We start from the raw sequence: 18684 nt of genomic DNA, 5'->3' as shown, positions 1-18684 counted from the left end.
CTTTCTTTCTTTCTTTCTTTCTTTCTTTCTTTCTTTCTTTCTTTCTTCCTCTTCCTTTCTTTCTTTCTTCTTTCTCTTTTCTTTCTTTCTTTTTTCTTTCTCCTTCCTTTCCTTCTTTCCTTCCTTCCTTCCTTCCTCCTTCACTCTTTCTTTTCTTTCTTTCTTCCTTTCTTTTTTATTTATTTATTTTTTTTTTACCAGAGAGCATAAGCAAGTTGCATCAATGTGTTTTCTGACACCAAACAAAAGAAAGAATTGGATGCCAGATGCTACCCAACAGGGGGCATGAGATACTTGCTTTCCGTAAGGAATAAGCACTCTTTGTCCTTCCATAATATATCCTATTGCAATTGTCAGTGACTTTGTGATCCCTAAACTGAGAACTTTCCTGTCACACGTAACAAATATCTGCCATAGAGAGCAGAAGTAAGAAAAGAATTGAGCCAATTAAAAAAGATATTTCAGTTTTACTCTCTGGTGCAGGTATTTGCATGCTTTTGTCTTATCTTCAGGAGTGGTGATAAATGCACCTTAGGTTGCAATATAAACACTACACGAATGTTACTGTCACCCAGAGCGTCTGCCTCCTTCTCCTTTCTTTTCTGCTATTTCTAATGTTGATCAGATGCCTGCATGGCACTGTGGAGGCAGCTGACAAGATAAACCCCCCCATTTCTCTAAGGGTTTTTTTTTTTTTTTTTTTTTTGAGGCAGAGTCCTGCTTTGTCACCCAGGCTGGAGTGCAGTGGTGTAATCTTGGCTCAGTGCAACCTCCACCTCCTGGGTTCAAGCTGTTCTCCTGCCTCAGCCTCCCAAGTAGCTGGGACTACAGGCGTGCACCACCACACCTAGCTAATTTTTGTATTTTTAGTAGAGATGGGGTTTCGCCATGTTGGCCAGGCTGGCCTTGAACTCCTGACCTCAGGTGATCTGCCCACTTTGGCCTCCCAAAGTGCTGGGACTACAGGAGTGAGCCACCGTGCCCGGCTTCTAAGATTGTTCTTAAGGAGCACATGGTGAGTTTTTACTTGCAATCTTAACCTGTCTTTGATGATTTTGGATTTACTTACAATTTTTCTATGTATGGAAACTCTTTTCAGGGCTTCTGAATTTGAAAACCAAAGAATAAAAATCAAAACTGGCTATGAATTATCAGGGCAAATAATGTATAGTAAACAAAGATGAGAACTGTGGAAACATATTTCTATAAAAATGAAGTTTAAAAAATCAATTTACAAACTTTAAAATAGAAAAGGAAGTTAGCGATCACTCTGCCTTTGCCTGCCCTTCTCTGTGACTATAGAGTTGCACAATTTGGCCTGTCAAAGGGACATTTCTTCTTAAAAAACCAATTACTTCACACCTCAAAAAAAAAAAAAAAAGAAATTCCAAACTTTCCTATAGAAATGCACAAACAATAACAAATTTTCAGCTGCAAGAAACATTAGTAAAAATATTTCTTCTTTCATGAATTAAAATGTATCAATAATAAATGAAGAATTAGAGGCCTTATTGAATAAATGTGTTTATTACACAGTTTCCTATCTGTGTTTTCCCACTTAAAAAAATTAGAATTAAAGATGATTATCGAAAGGACACAAAGTAGCTTCTGGGAGATAAATATTTAATTCCTAAGCATTTATTTATTCTGTTAATTACACTGCAGCTTGAATAAAAAGCCAGCCACATACCACTGATGGTGTTATTAAGCAAAAGCAATGTGATTTCACAAAAGCAGAGCTGAACTTCAGAGATTAGACTCCTTACATTGTGCTCTGTTGATCTGGAAAAAAAGTAATTAAAAACAAAAACAGAAAGAATGGAAACTCTCCAGAAAAATAGGAGATGACCAAACTGTCAACCCTTTAAATTCCAGTTAAATTCAAAAATAGAAATACTGTCCATTTCCAGTTATCCTCACTAACAGAGCTGAGAAGCGGTCGAGTTGAGCCCCAAACCCTTCACAGGTGGCTTTGAAATATTTGCATCCTTTACATGTGAAGTTTATGTCCCAGGGGTTCATTTCAAACAAAAGGAAAGACACAGGGAGAAGCTTTCTCTCCAGAAGTACCGGATGAGCCTCCTCTGGTCCCTGCACCCCCGTCAGTGCTCCTGGAGCGAACAACTCCTTGAGCCCCATGCAAAGCATCAGTCCTAGTGACTCCATTCCTTATCGTACCTTCTCCCACGAGGGACAGACCAGAGCATATCACAGATAGTCTCCTTGCCTTGCAAGCTAAGTGAAAAACAAATATTAAAACGAACAATAAGGCTGCAGTGAGCTCTGATCTCACCACTGCATTCCATCCTGGGCAACAGAGCTGAAAAAAAAAAAAAAAAAAGAACTGGGAGACAACTAAGAAAATAGTTAACTATACTTCTGAGAGCAAGATTTGCCCTGGGTAAAGCTGAAACTCGGACAATCAGCAGATAACTGATGATTGGAAATGGCAGTAAACAGGTCAAGTTCAGGTTTGGTGGGCATGAAGCTGATACAACTTGGAGGGCACTCTTTACAAACTAAATAAATAAAGTAGCAGTATAAGCTAGGACATAAGGTCTTGCAGGGATTTGGGTAGTGAGAGACCCCTGAAACTTAAGCTTCATTTGCTTCAAGGTAAATCCAGCTCTGGGAGTTGACTTCTGGATGGGATTAGTATATATTCCTGGGCATGTTTTTAAAAAGTCATTAACTAGGCTGGGCGAGCTGGCTCACACCTGTAATCCCAGCACTTTGGGAGGCCGAGGTGGACAGATCACTTGAGGCCAGGATTTGAGACCAGCCTGGCCAACATGGAGAAACCTCGTCTCTACTAAAAATACAAAAATTAGCCAGGTGTGGTGGCGCATGCCTGTAATCCCAGCTACTCGAGAGGCTGAGGCAGAAGAATCACTTGAACCCAAGAAGCAGAGGTTGCAGTGAGCCAAGATGACACTACTGCACTCCAGGCTGAGCAACAGAGTGAGACCCTGTCTCAAAAAAAAAAAAAAAAAAAAAAAAAAAAAAAAAAAAAGAAAAAAGAAAAAAAGAAAAGAGAGAAAAAAGTCATTCACTGGAGTGCTCATTGACTTTGCACCACTGGTACAGAGCATGAAATCTTCAGTAAGCAGCCTTCCCCTTGAAGACCTGGGAACCCACAACCAAGCAGGAACCAAGATTGTTGGTGATGACATTGCTGGTATTTATACCTTTTTGGTATCCAATTGCAGCTTCCTGGGCCTGACACTGGGGAGGAGTACAAAGGGAATATTGAGAATGCCCTTCCTGAATATCAGCAGGTTTATTAAAGGAGTGAATTTGTGATGATGCTTCATATGATCACACTGCCTCCGCTCATAGCAGTTAAGTCCTTAGCCACCTCTTTCAAAGGCACGTGTGCCGGGCCTGGTTCAGGCAAAACCTTTTCCAAAGAGAGTTTGGCTCCAAGTTTCCATTGGACGTCTTTATGTCATGGGAGTTCCTGAGGCCTATGATACAAACACTCAGCAGCCGCTCTCCAACCAATCCCACATTACTAACCAAATCTATTTATGTGGAACCTAAAGGTTACCCAGAGAGCACTGAATGACAGGGCACACACATCCCTCATTAAGGCCAGGTGCAGAGACAGGATGCAGTACCGTCCTATTCCCAGCTCGCTCTGACAACAGCAGGGAGCCTGTCTAAGCACTGGCCTGGGTAGAAAAGTTAGTTACAGGCCGGCCACGGTGGCCCACGCCTGTAATCCCAGCACTTTGGAAGGCTGAGTCGGGTTGAGTCTGAGACCAGCCTGGCCAACATGGAGAAACCCCGTCTTTACGAAAAATACAAAATTAGCCGGGCACGGTGGCACAGGCCTGTAATCCCAGCTACTCTGGAGGCTGAGGCAGGAGAATCGCTTAAACCCGGGAGGTGGAGGTTGCGGTGAGCCAAGATTGCGCCACTGCACTGTAGCCCTGGGCAACAAGAGCGAAACTCGGTAAGAGAGAGAGGCCGGGCGCGGTGGCTCAAGCCTGTAATCCCAGCACTTTGGGAGGCCAAGACGGGCGGATGACGAGGTCAGGATATCGAGACCATCCTGGCTAACTCGGTGAAACCCCGTCTCTACTAAAAATACATAAAACTAGCCGGGCGAGGTGGCGGGCGCCTGTAGTCCCAGCTACTCTGGAGGCTGAGGCAGGAGAATGGCGGGAACCCAGGAGGCGGAGCTTGCAGTGAGCTGAGATCCGGCCACTGCACTCCAGCCTGGGCGACAGAAGGAGACTCCGTCTCAAAAAAAAAAAAAAAAGAGAGAGAAAGAAAAAAAGAAGGGGAGAGACAGGGAGGAAGGGAGGGAGGGAGGAAGGGATGCTGCTGTGCCTCTACCGCGAAGCTGGCCATCCTGCAGGAGGACTCTGTCAACATAGAAGGGAAAATACATATGTAGTGAAAAAAACTAAAGTTTTAAAATTTAATAGGGTACATTTATGTAATAACTTGTATAATAAGAGTCTTTCTGTTTAAAAGGGGCAGAAAAAAAGCATTTATGTTTGTGTTTGTTTTATTTGCATAATGAAATTCTGGAAGGATGTGTAAGAACCTAAGAAAAGCTGTTGACCCTGAGGGAGAACCTTGTCAAAGGGACAAAAGTGCTAGGAAGGGTTCGCCAGGAAGGGTTCACTGTGCACCCTTTATTCTTTCTGGTTCTTGAACCATATAAACGTATCACCTAGTCAAATTTTAAACATTCTGTGAAATAGTGGAGAAAGAAAAAGTTTTCTTTAAAAGAAGAAAATAGTGTTAATTATATACTTTTTAAAAAGCGGGATTCAGCTGGTTTCTGGCCTGAAGCCTAGATTGAATTTGTCAGTGGAAATCTTGATTGTAGCCTGCAGGGAGATCAGGAAAACTCTCTGGAGCAATGTGTTGGTATTAGTGTGTACTTGTCATTCACTCACTCGGCACTCATGCTTTCATATGTATCTGTTGGACACTGGACTAGATCTTCAAGCAAAACATTTACAATACATGTTTAAAATTCTTCAGTTTCAGCCAGGCGCTGGGGCTCACGCCTATAATCCCAGCACTTTGGGAGGCCAAGTCAGGCGATCACCTGAGGTCTGGAGTTCGAGACCAGCCTGGCCAACATGGTGAAACTCCATCTCTACTAAAAATGCAAAAATTAGCCGGGTGTGGTGGCAGGCACCTGTAGTCCCAGCTACTCAGGAGGCTGAGGCAGGAATCTGGAAAGTTGAAGTTGCAGTGAGTGAGATCGCAGCACTGCACTCCAGCCTGGGGGACAGAGCAAGACCCTGTCTCAAAAAAAAAAAAAAAAAAAAAATTATTCAGTTTCACCCAAAAGTCATTGTCAAATAGATTCTTTAAGAAATGTGTCATTAAGCCCATTATAATAATTCAAAACCTAGGAATAAAATAGTTACGAAGGCAGAGATTTGGAAAACTCTTCTTCTATTCTCACAAATTATGAGGGTTTGTAAATTTCATAATAGAATCATGCATTGAGTTTATTTTCAATATTAGAATTATTCATCACATATTCAAATTTAGCAGTTACTACCGTATTATCATAGAAAAAAAAAAGCCTATATTTAAAATGGTTAACACAAATTATTTACAATTTACAACAGTTTTCCAACATAAGGATTTCGAGTTTTATTTTGGATTATTCTTATTTACTTAATTCCAAAATCTATCCCAATGGGATCTCTCTCTTTCTCTCTCTCTGTCTCTCAAATAATTAGTTTTTAAAGTGGGTGTAGAGTGATTTATTCAAAACAGGTTGGATTCTAAGCAGCAATCTCATTTGTGGTGAGATTCAGTAGGTTAAAGATCATCTTTGCCCAGGCGTGGTGGTTCACGTCTGTAATCCCAGCACTTTGGGGGCCGAAGCAGGCAGATCACCTGAGGTCAGGAGTTTGAGACCAGCCTGGCCAACATGGTGAAACCCCATGTCTACTAAAAATACAAAAGTAGCTGGGCATGGTGGCGCGCTCCTATAGTCCCAGCTACTTGGGAGGCTGAGGCAGGAGAAATGCTTGAACACAGAAAGCAGAGGGAGGTTGCAGTGAGCAGAGATCGCGCCACTGCTCTCCAGCCTGGGTGACAGAGTAAGACTCCGTCTCAAAAAAAAAGATCATCTTGGTGTGCATTATTTGTGGATAGAAAATAATTTTCGTGAAGGCTTTTGCTTGATCATGCTTTACACTGCCAAAGAGTTTTTACTGTGACCCCATACTATCAAACTCGGCCCAACATCCAAACTGACCTTTGTTGGGGGGAATTGTGTGTTTTACACACATAAAGGAAATGTCACTGGAAAAACTTACAGTATACTGAAAGCTCATTAACAATTTATAGACATTACATAAAAATGATAAGGGAGATGGCATACATCTGTATATTCACAGGGATTTAAGAAAGCTTCTGACACGTCATCCCAGGGTGTGGATTAACCTCCAAAATTAGCCGATGACTACTCAGCTTGGAATTTCATGTTCCAGAAATAACAAGCTGTGAAGTGTATACAGAACAGGCCCCAAATTCTTCTTTTTTTCTCCGACTCAAAGCTAAAGACAGCCAGTCTCAAGTGACTCCAAATCTAAATGCCTCACTGGGTGAAATTCTGTGGAGAATACTATCAAATATCTTTCTGAGTTAATCCTTGCCCACTGCTTTAAATGAAGAGTTTCTCACATTGGTATCTGGAGCTCCAGAGAAAAGACTACAAACTCTGCAGTCAAAGTGATGTGTGGTGTGTGTGTGTATTTTGAACCCATTTCTCTTGCCATGTGGCGATAACAGAAAAGTCATCAGCTGGGGAAAAGGTATTAAGGTGCTAAATTGAGTAGTAATGGAAGGAAAGGATGGTGAAGCAACTATGGGAGCTGCAAATTAATCTTCTGTTTTATTTTTAAAAATTTATTTTTTACGGTCATGGAGTCACGCCATGTTACCCAGCTGGTCTCGAACTCCTGTCCTCAAACGATCCTCCCACTTCAGCCTCCCAAGTTCTGAGATTACAGACATGAACCACCACTCCTGACCTGCAGAATACTTTGTAATGAAAATTTTATAGAGATACGAGCAATACTTTTGATCAGAAGCTGAATTGAGTGTCACTGAGTCATTTGGTCAAACAGCACATGTCACAGCTTTTGGTATCACAGCGCTTTTCTTAGGCAAAGAGGAACCACTGAAAACCTTCCAGCACAAGAAAGAGCAGAGCCAGAGTGAGCTTCTGAGTCCAGCGTGAAATTACCTAAACCAATTATATAAGAAGAGCATGCCAAGTAATATGTTCTAACCCTGTCCTTCATCAAAACGGGGAGTGCTGGAGACTAGGAGTGGCCAGTAGATTTCTTTTTCCAGGCCATTTCTGATCAGAGAGTCCTGGCTGCTCGAGCCGTCTTGAGACAGCTGTCTGAAGCTGCTGTCAGGAAACAGCACTGCATCAACTTGCAGGGTCTTCTGTGTTTGGAGAGGGTTATGTTGCTGCACCTGCCACGCAGCTGCGCTGTTGAGCCAGTCCCACCCTCTCCATTTCACATCTGAGGGAACTCAGACTCAGAGCATCAGCTTACTTTCTTCGTGTGCATTTATTTAAAAACATCCAACTCTGGGAGGCTGAGGCAGGGGAATCGCTTGAGCCCAGGAGTTTGGGACCAGCCTGGGCAACATAGTAAGACCTCATCTCTATTCATTTAAAATAAAAGCATCCATATCATGACATGTATGTTTGCCAGAACTCTGTTCTCTCAGCCAAAAAATTATGAAGCTACAATTAATCTATTGCATTACATGATAATTCTGTTCTACCCAATTTAACCAATTCTGAGGGCCTGCTGTTTGCCCATGACTCATTCTTCCTCAGGAGTAGGAATAGAAGTAAATGTGGATCAGGCCAGGTGCAGTGGCTCATGCCTGTAATCCTAGCTTTTTGGGAGGCCGAGGTGGGAGGATTGCTTGAGCCCAGGAGTTTAAGACCAGCGTAGGCAACATAGCGAGAGCCCGTCTCTACAAAAAATAGAAAAAATTAGCTGAGCGTGGTGGTGCATACCTGCAGTTCCACCTACTTGGGAGTCTGAGGTGGGAAGACTGCGTGAGCCTGGGAGGTGGAGGTTGCAGGGAGCTATGATCACACCACTGCACTCCAGCGTGGGAGACACAGCAAGACCCTGTCTCAAAAAAAAAAAAAAAAAAAAGTAAATGTGGATCAAATACAATCCCCAACCTCAAAGGTTTGGCAACTTAATAGAAGAGACACATATCCAACCATAATTCTGATAAATGTTATATTTAGTAATTAGAAGCAATGAACCCTGATGCAGAGAGGCAGGAACAATTCATATTGTATCATATTTTAGAGAAGAGTTTATTGAAGAAGTTGTGTTTGATCTGAATCTTGAAGGATGAGTTGGTTTTGCTATATGGAGGAGTTTTTTTTTTTTTTTTTAAGTGTAGAAAATGAATAATGTGCTTTAAGGATATAGGGGTGTATGTGTGTGAGAGAGAGAGAGTTCGGGAAAGGAAGGCGCTGACTGAAGCCAGTATTCTTCCTTTCTCTCCCTTTCCATCATGTTCCCTACTCCCAAACCTCCTTATGATCATGTCCACAAGTCTAAAGAAATGAAATGCAGAGAGAACAATTGGAAAACGGAAGCATCATATGGGTCAGCAGCCATGCTGCCTGTTCAAATCCCCCCTCTGCTGTTCCTGGCTGTGTGACTGGGCCAGTTCCTGAAACCCTCATGCCTTGGTTTCTTCATCTGGGAAATGAGGTTAAAAACAACACTATCTCATACCGTGGTTGTGAGAACTGAACTTACCAATGTATGCATAAAGCACTGAGAGCATTGCGTGGCTCATAGTCAATCTCCATGTCAGCTGTGTTTATCAGGGTTATTGACGTCATTTGTGCATGCAAAGTGGGCTGTCTGAAAGGGAAACAAGTGAAACCCAGTTCCTCTTTTGGGCAGAAAATGGTTTAAGTAGAAAAGCCTGGTGCAGCACCACAGCCACTGGCTACTGAGAACATGAGGAAGTGGTGAAGAATCTAGGTACCACGTACAGACCCGGAAGACAGGGTCCCAGGGAGAGGCACCTCTGCATAATCCACTCTCTGAGGCCTGTGAGGCTTAACCAGATATGGAACAGTCAGAAAAAGGGAGGCTTTCAGCTCTTGTCAGAAGTTTCCTTTCATGATTTGTATTATAAATTCTTCCTAGGTAAGAGCTGTGTTTGTTTATGACATTGAATAAAACACTTAAATATAACGATCGTTCAACACAATGATATTGCAGGCTGGGTGCAGTGGCTCACACCTGTAATCCCAGCACTTTGGGAGGTCGAGGCAAGTGAATCACCTGAGGTCAGGAGTTCGAGACCAGCCTGACCAACATGGTGAAACCCCGTCTGTACTAAAAATACAAAAAACTAGCTGGGCATGGTGTCTGGTGCCTGTAATCCCAGCTACTAGGGAGGCTGAGGCAGGAGAATTGCTTGAACCTGGGAGGCGGAGGTTGGAGTGAGCCAAGATGATGCCGTTGCACTCCAGCCTGGGCAACAAGAGTGAAACTCTGTCTCAAAAAAAAAAAAAAAAAAAGAAAAGAAAAAAACAACAATGATATTGCTTCTAACAACATGCAAGGATGTTAGCAGGAAGAATGTTTTGCTCTCATCCTTCACAGACAGCCAATAATAAAACCCCCAACACAACGCCTTTCTCTCTGTTACATCAACAGTGGTCAACTTTTTAAAAAGCTTATTTATGTATTTATTTGTTTGTTTTATTTATTTATTTTTAAAAAGCTTATTTGTTTTATTTATTTATTTTAAGACAGGGTCTCACTATGTTGCCCAGACTGGAGTGCAGTGGTGCGATCACAGCTCACTGCAGCCTCAACCTCTCAGGCTCAAGCTATTCTACCACTGTAGCCTCCAGAGTAGTTGGGACTACAGGTTTACACTCAGCTAATTTTTTGTAGTTTTTGTAGATTCAGGGTCTTGCTTATTGCCCAGGCTGGTCACTAACTCCTGGCCTTGAGTGATTCTCCCACTTCAGCCTCCCAAACTGCTGGAATTACAGGAATTACATGCATAAGCCACCATGCCTGGCCTAAAACATTTTTTTTTTTTTTTTTTTGAGACGGAGTCTCGCTCTGTCGCCCAGGCTGGAGTGCAGAGGCCGGATCTCAGCTCACTGCAAGCTCCGCCTCCCGGGTTTACGCCATTCTCCTGCCTCAACCTCCCGAGTAGCTGGGACTACAGGCGCCCGCCACCACGCCTGACTAGTTTTTTGTATTTTTTAGTAGAGACGGGGTTTCACCGTGTTAGCCAGAATGGTCTCGATCTCCTAACCTCGTGATCCGTCTGTCTCAGCCTCCCAAAGTGCTGGTATTATAGGCTTGAGCCACCGCGCCCAGCCTAAACCTTTTTAATTGTAATATAACATGCACACAAAAAACCATTTTCTGCCCAAAAGAGGAACTGGGTTTCACTTGTTTCCCTTTCAGACAGCCCACTTTGCATTTTTTTTTTTTTTTGAGATGGAGTCTCACTCTGTCACCCAGGCTGGAGTGCAGTGGCACAATCTCAGCTCACTGCAACCTCCATCTCCTGGGTTCAAACAGTTCTCGTGCCTGAGCCTCCCAAGTAGCTGGGATTACAGGTGTGTGCCACCATTCCTGGCTAATTTTTTGTATTATTAGTAGAGAGGGTGTTTCACCATGTTGGCCAGGCTGGTCTCGAACTCCTGATCTCAAGTGATTTGCCTGCCTCAGCTTCCCAAAGACTGCACACTTTTATAAATGAATTGCTTTAGTGAATTTTTGTAGATTGCACACACCCATGTAACTGACACCCAAATCTATAAACATTATTGACACCCAAGAAGCCTCCTTCATGCGTCCCAACACACTACTGATTTCTAGTAGCATTAATTAGTCTTTTTGTTTTTGTATTCTATATAAAAGCAATCATTCTGCTGTGCACTCTTTTGAAACTGGCTTTTTTTGGTAACATTATGTTACATGACATTCAGCCATATTGTTGTGAATAGTCAACACTTTTCATGTAAGTTTATAGAGGAGGGGAAAGCACTTCATCAAGAAGTGTGATTGTATTGCTGGTGCACTTCACATGAGCTAATATTATTTACATTTATTTAATCGATGCTGCTGCTACCCTCGGTGTTCTGTTTACAGGTGTTCCTGCAAGAACAAGAATTGTATGTGTATGTTGAATCGTGGAGTTGTTTACACTTCAACTTACTTCATTTTGTTTCCGTTCTGTTACAGGTATAAAAACCAGGTGCCAATAAATGTCCATGCAAACCCTGGAAAGTACATTATTGAGAGTCGATATGGAATGCACACTCTGGAGATTAACGCGTAAGAGAACATCAGTGTCCATGTGTTGCTCAACATTGCTCAGGGAGGCGTCTCACCCCTGCAGTTAACAGCCCACTCTGCCCACTTCATCCCAATGCTGTGTGATCACAGTGAGGGACATTCATATACGGTGCTTCTCTGGGTGCACACCTGAAAGTGATATTTATGACTGATTCTTACCATGCTCACACTACCTCCCAAAGTGATTTTGTATTTGGATTTGTCAAAGATGATGAGAAAAAACACCAATTTGCATATTTTAATTTATCTTTTTATATACTTGGGAATTTAGATGTAAGTAAGAAAAATATGTTGCATAAAGAGGCTTTTATATTCAGTAATCATTTCGGAGTCCCAAGTCAATATCATCATCACATTCTCTTGTTTTTAATAACTGAAGGCCATGGAGATCCAGGTAGGTGGCATTGAATGTGGGCTAAACTTGGAGATAATGTTCTTTCCTTCAGTTTGCCAGGAACCACGGGAAAGTATGTACTCTGTCAATCTGTGTATGTGAAGCAGGCTAGACGTTGAGATATTTGAGCTTAAAGTAAAATCCAAAGCAAAATTTGAAAATGAAACCTACATCAAAATTTCTAAGTTCCCAAATGTTTATTATGCCTCCCAAGATGATTTTGAAATTCAAACCTAATTAGATCAATGAAAAAGCTAAACAAGCTCCCACCATTTTCAGTTTAGATAAAACCATGGTGTGCATAAATGTCAAGGTGAAATTTATATTATTCATTCTCAAGAGACGTATAGCCTTCTCCTCAGATCAGAAGAGTTGGCCAAGTGATGCTAGGACCCTGTGATGTTTGCCAAGCACTGACTCTGACCCAAGGTCAGGTCAGTTCTGCCAGTGGGTGGTTTTGCTGAAGCAGCAGTGAGCTATGTGGTTACTTTCAAAATTAAGTAGTTATGAGAAGGGCAACTGTATTTGCCTTTGTGGGGTTCTATTGATGTCTGTAAAATTTCAGCAAGAAAAAAAGTTTACACAAATGAAACTAAATCCTGAGAAACAATGAAGAACACGAGAAACTGGCAATGATAAGACATAAAACAACCTGCTTTGAAACCTTAGCCTCTTCATCTCTCCATGAGACCATTCTTCTCCCTAATGGTCCATTTTTATAAGAATTCCAATTTCTGTTTTATAACTTAGAAGAACATCCAAATGGTGCTTCTTGTGTTGTGCTGTGAGCTGAAACTCCAAGTGTGGCCTGAGCCTTAGTGGAAATGAAGTGTAAATAACTTAGATGAGCTTTGAAGCTAGAACACATAGACCAACCTGGCTCGGGGAGGTTGTGGGAATCTACACGGAGGGACTGCTTCTTTCTCTTCCCTATTGCCTGGTTGCCCCCAGACTGAAACCCACCACAAGGGCAGGACAGCAGGAAAGTCACACCCTCCAGTGTGCCTCCGGGTAGTTCCTTGCTACAAAGGTTACATGCCTGCACATTTTCTCCTCCCAATGCAACTTTAGATAAGTAAGTAGATCATAATGCTGTTTACCCTGTAATTTATGTGCCTAGCACTTGGTTGACTTTTTTTTGTTTGGCATTTTAAATGAACCCAGGCTAGGGTCACAGTGAACTAACTATAGGTGTTCTCTCCCCAGTCTATGCTGCTGGCATGAAACCACAGTAGATCACTTGGACTAGGTAATATCCCACAGGTAGCTAGATCAGAGACAGTAGCTGTACCAGGAGAACCAAAGAGCCGTGTGTTAGCCACTGATTTGCAGGGGGCTGTGATAGCAAAGAGCTCCCTGATAGAACCGCTAGTAATTACAAGGATTGTCACTATGATGGATGTTCATTTCCATCTGTTCTTTCAGATGTGATTTTGAAGATACAGCTCAGTACCGGGCCTCGGCGATGAATGTTAAAGGAGAGCTTTCAGCATATGCTTCAGTTGTGGTAAAGAGTAGGTTTGCTAGATTTGTTTTCTTCAAAGTGTGTGTGTATGTGTGTTTTAAATTTCTTCCCATTGTTTTAAAATAAATCTATCACAAAGCAGTTCACATCCATTTCTGTTTTCTTCTCTAGGGTATAAGGGAGAGTTTGATGAGACTCGCTTCCATGCCGGGGCTTCCACCATGCCCCTCAGCTGTAAGTTTAAAAACACATTTACTAAGTGTCACCTCTATGTAAAATATGGCATAATAAGCTAGTCCGTAATGCTGAATTAAATGCATACTGTATATAACATAGTATGTGCTAGGTTGGATGTAGTAGGTACCTGCGGTTATTTTATTTACTTTTTTTAAAAGATTTTTTTGGTTACTGTTCTCTTTCTGAATCGAATCGCTTTGTGCTGGTTTTATGAAAGCCTAGATATGATGGGCTAAAAATGGTAAATGCTTTTACGTCTTTCTGGGTTAAACTGAGAAAGATCATTATACAAACCTGGGCAGAATGACTTAACCAAACACACACACACACACACACACACACACGAGGAGTCTGGACTATATCAAAGCACTCTTTCTCACCCTTAAATGTCCAGATGGGCATCACTTCCTTGAGAAAGCAGGTCTGACCCCCACTGCCACCCCTACACCCTGCCCAATCAGGGTTAGGTGTCCTGGGTGAGGCCACAGCACCTCATCAGAGCGTCAGTGAGGCTGGACCCTGTTACCCGTTGTGTGTCAGTCTCCCTCACTGGTCCATGAGCCACCTGAAGGCAAGGTTGGGCCTGCCACAGAGTGGGTATTCAATAATGAATGAATGAATAAATGCATTAAGTTATAAAGTACAATCTAAAATGAAGTCTAAATGTGATTACATAAAAACCTATTAAAAATATTCTGATCAGTGGTAATCTGCAAATTTGTGAATGTCAGTAATTTTATTTACATCAGAACTTTTATTTATGAGAAGCAATAAAAGCAAAATATATGGTTGTTGAAAGAATTATATGCTTACAGTAGTCAGACTGAAAAAGGTAGTCAAGCCCTAACTTAGTTTTCAAACATGAAGAAATTAGTGGTAGTTTTGAAAATAGCTGAGATCAGTTTTTCACCTGCCTGGCTAGCTTGAGGTCTGTGGCTGACCTACTCCACTGATTTCATGCAGTGGCTTCTCATTTAATGTCCCAAGTTGTGATCATTTGTATCAGCCCCAAAGGTGAGAAGGGATGACTGGTAGAGCAACGGAGAAGCACATCCCAAATCATGTTCTTCTCCTATCTCTTGATTTATGCTGAGATAGAATAGTTGGGGCCAGGTGTGGTGTCTCATGCCTGTAATCTCAGCACTTTGCGAGGCCGAGGCAGGTAGATCACCTGAGGTCAGGAGTTCCAGACCAGCCTGGTACAATATCGTGAAACCCTGTCTCTACTAAAAATACAAAATTGGCCAGGCATGGTGGTGCGCACCTGTAATCCCAGCTACTCAGGAGGCTGAGACAGGAGAATCTCTTGAACTGGGGAGGCAGAGGTTACAGTGAGCAGAGATCCCATCACTGCATTGCATCCTGGGTAACAGAGCAAGACTCTGTCCCCCCCCCAAAAAAAGGATAGTTGGAAATTCTGAACCTATGACTTGTCTCCCAGTGTCCCCAGGAGTGGCCTATTGATCACTTCACAATCCTCTGAATGTAGCTTGCCCATTTCCACAGCCATATCGTGATCCATGTTTCTCCTTTTCCCCTCTTCTCTGTCAACGCAGGGACTGAAAGTCCAACTCACTCTCACTTCTCTTATTGCCCAGTCTTACAGAGCCTCCTCTCTGATGACCCCTGAACTGAATGCAGTTGTTTCTAACAGAAAACAGAGGGCTCATATTCACGTATTTGGTTACTATTTACTGAGCACCTGTTATGTGCTAGGTAGGGGTTTAGTTGCTTGGAATGTTGGTAGGTGTCACAGACAAAGCTCTCTGCTCTTTTTTCTAATACTTAACATTTATTGATCAGTTCTGCCAGACAATGTACTAAGACATTTTTGTACACATTGATTCATTTAACGTTTCCTGAAAGCTTATGAAGTAGTCGTGTTTCCATCTGTGTTACACCGATGAGGAAACAGTTTAGAGAAGACCACACAGAGTGGTAGAATCGGGATGTGTAACTTGGTCTTTTTAATTCTAAACCATTATTTCAAACAAGGAGTCACCAAACATTTTCTGTAAAGGACTAGACTGTAAATATTGTAGGCTTTGTGGGCCATTTGGTCTCTGTCACAGCCACTCAACTCTGCCTCTGTAACACAAAAGCAGCCGTAACAGTAGGAGAATGAATGAGCGTGATTGTGTTCCAATAAAACCTTCTTTATGAACTTTGAGGTTTAAACTTCCTATGACTTTTCACATCACAAAATATTGTGCTTCTTTTTATTATTTTCAACCACTAAAACATGCAAAAACCATTCTTAATGGTTTAAACAAGAGGCATTTCTAGATTTGCCCCACAGACTTGCCAACCCCTGCCCTGAACCATGTTTCCCAGGATAGTGAGTACATGTGATAAAAGATTGAGGACATGACAACAGAATGATGTGTTGTCTTTTGGTTGTTAAACTGGGGTGTCTTCTACTGAACTCCAAAGTTACTGCAGAGAGTCCAGTCCAGTCTCAAATACAGAAGAGAACCTAGAAGTTAGGTCCATTTCTAGGAGACCTACTTGCCTTTTCTGCTGGGTCTGGAATGTCTGATGGTAGCCCTCACCTCTACCCCCTAAGGCAGCTCTGGAACCAGCCCAGCTTCCCAGCACTGTGCAAGATCTGTCAAGTTGTTTCTCTGGTCTCAATGAACATCAACACATTAAAGTGAGGCAGATGGGAGATGTGCTTCCAAAGAGAAGTTATTTCACTGTTGATTAGGGTTACCTGGAAACACACAAAATCAAGACAGTGAGATGTATTGACCAAGAGCACAGAAACGGCCAGCGGGTGCAAGTCTGGCTCTGCAGGGGAATGTGGTCAGTTATTTTGCCTTCCTATGCATCAGTTTCTTTTTCTATAAAATGCAGATATTAGTGGTACTTACCTAATAGCATTATTATGGGGTTTGTGTTAATAGGTATTAAATGCTTGGACCAATACTTGGTCAAAGTTGAACTCAGTAAATGTTAGCTTGCATTTTCAAGTGCAATGAAAGAAGTCTTAGGAGGGACAAAATATATGAGAAAGGGCCTAAGTTTTGGAGTCGAGAAGTTATGGGTGTGAATTTCAATTTCACACACACTACCTGTGAAATTCTGGGATTAGGTGTGTGTTACTTTTGTGAACTTCCATATCCCCACCTGAAAGAGAGGAAGAAAATAATATATATGGCATAGAGTTGTTGCAAGGAATTGATGATATGTCAAGTGTGAAAGTGTCTAGCATGTAATAATCCATCAACAAATAGTCATTTCTTTTCCAAGTTCTTTCTTTGGTGAAAAGAGGAAATAAAACCTGGGAGAGTTGACTATGCAGGCTGCATTTACTCAATCTATAAATAAGATATTTCTGAGAACAATATTTTTAAAAGTTAGAATATTTTAAACTTTTCCATTTTCTCCCGTGGACATTTCTTATAATATTTATTACTCAGATCATTAAAGAAAATGAAGCAACTTATTTTAAAACTCCATTAAAATTTTTTAACTAAAATTATTTTTATTTTTATGGATACATAGTAGTTGTACATATTGATGGGGTACATATGATATTTTGATACAAGCGTACAATGTGTAATGATCAAATCACGGTAATTGGAGCATCCGTCATCTCAAACATGTCTTATTTCTTTATATTAGGGACGTTCCAATTCCACTCTTTGTTGTTTGAAAATATGCAATAAATGAACTGTAGTTGCACTATTGTGCTACCACACACTAGATCTTATTCCTTGCATCTAATTGTATTTTTGTACCCATTAACTAACCCGTCTTTATTCCCCCTTGCACTAAGCTTCCCAGCCTCTGGTAACCATCATTCTACTCTCTATCTCCATGAGTTCAGTTCTTTTTAGCTCTCACATGTGAGTGAGAACACATGATATTGGTTCTTCTGTGCCTGGCTTACTTCCCTTAACATAATGTGCTCTAGATCCATCCATGTTGTTGCGAATGACAGATTTCAATTTTTTTTTTTTTTGCTGAGTAACATTCCATTGAGTGTAAGTACCACGTTTTCTTCATTCATTCTGCCATGGATGAACACTTAGGTTAATGTCACATCCTGGCCTATTGTGAAAAGGGCTGCAATAAACATCGGCGTGCAGATGTCTCTGCTATATACTGATTTCTTTTCTTTAAGATATAAACCCAGCAGTGGGATTGCTGGATTCTACGGTAATTTTTTTAGTTTTCTCAGGAAACTCCATACTGTTCTCCATAGTGGTTGTACTAATTTACATTCCCAGCAACAGCTCAAGAGGGTTTCCTTTTCTCCACATCTTCGCCAGCGTCATTGCCTGTCTTTTGGATACATTTCAACTGGGGTGAGATGATATCTCATTGCAGTTTTGATTTGCATTTCTCTGATGATTAGTGATGTTGAGCATTTTTCCATATACCAGTTGGCCATTTGTGTGTCTTCTTTTTAGAAATGTCCATTCAGATCTTTTGCTCATTTTTAAATTGGATTACTTGAATTTTTTGCTATTGAGTACTTTGAGCTTCTTGTATATTCTGGTTATTAATCCGTTGTCAGATGAAAAACTCCATTTTTATGAATAATGGATATGGCTATTTTGTCCCAAGAGTACGAGCAGTAGAGTTTAAATTAACTCAATATCTAAAATTACAAAGTACATATGTTGCAGCTAAAGATTTAAGTCTAGGTTAAAAGTGGTATTAATTTGCATTTAAGACATTAAACCTGACCCTTTAAATTCTATTCATTACGATAATAAAAATAAGCGTTTAGCTTTTATAACCAATGAAGCAAGAATTTCCACACAAATGATATATGCATATGTTCTAAATACTTCTTATATAGAGTTTCATTTTGACCCAGATAAATCATTTGCTCATTTGTTCTTTTTTTTTTTTTTTTTTTTTTTTTGCTGTGACTGCTTTCTGCCTGTGCTTGTTAAACTGCTTGTGTCTCTTTGATGAAGAAAAAAATTACGGATATTTGTTATTTTTGTACCCAGTTGCTGTGACCCCATATGGTTATGCATCCAAATTTGAGATCCACTTTGATGACAAATTTGATGTGTCTTTTGGGAGAGAGGGAGAGACAATGAGTCTGGGCTGTCGCGTAGTCATCACTCCTGAAATTAAACATTTCCAGCCAGAGATCCAGTGGTACAGAAATGGTGAGTCTTTACAATGAATGCTCACTTAGGTTCTTATTCGAAGAAGGTTGTAGACCAGATTGCAGA

At 41.3% G+C, this 18684-nt stretch overlaps 1 protein-coding gene across 1 annotated transcript in view; it reads left to right on the top strand.

Annotated features, from left to right (window-relative positions):
- Window positions 1-18684, top strand: part of MYOM1 (myomesin 1) — a 161534-nt gene that overhangs the window by 39576 nt on the left and 103274 nt on the right. Inside the window, exons 9-12 of the mRNA XM_023228515.1 lie at window positions 11274-11366; window positions 13207-13295; window positions 13418-13480; window positions 18454-18618. Of these exons, the coding sequence (XP_023084283.1) occupies window positions 11274-11366; window positions 13207-13295; window positions 13418-13480; window positions 18454-18618 (410 nt within the window). The remainder of the gene's footprint in view (window positions 1-11273; window positions 11367-13206; window positions 13296-13417; window positions 13481-18453; window positions 18619-18684) is intronic.

The sequence above is a fragment of the Piliocolobus tephrosceles genome, chromosome 18, assembly GCF_002776525.5.
Source record: "Piliocolobus tephrosceles isolate RC106 chromosome 18, ASM277652v3, whole genome shotgun sequence".
Lineage (NCBI taxonomy): Eukaryota > Metazoa > Chordata > Mammalia > Primates > Cercopithecidae > Piliocolobus > Piliocolobus tephrosceles.
Note: the sequence above shows the minus strand (reverse complement) of the source record. Positions and strands in the feature narration are given on the sequence as shown.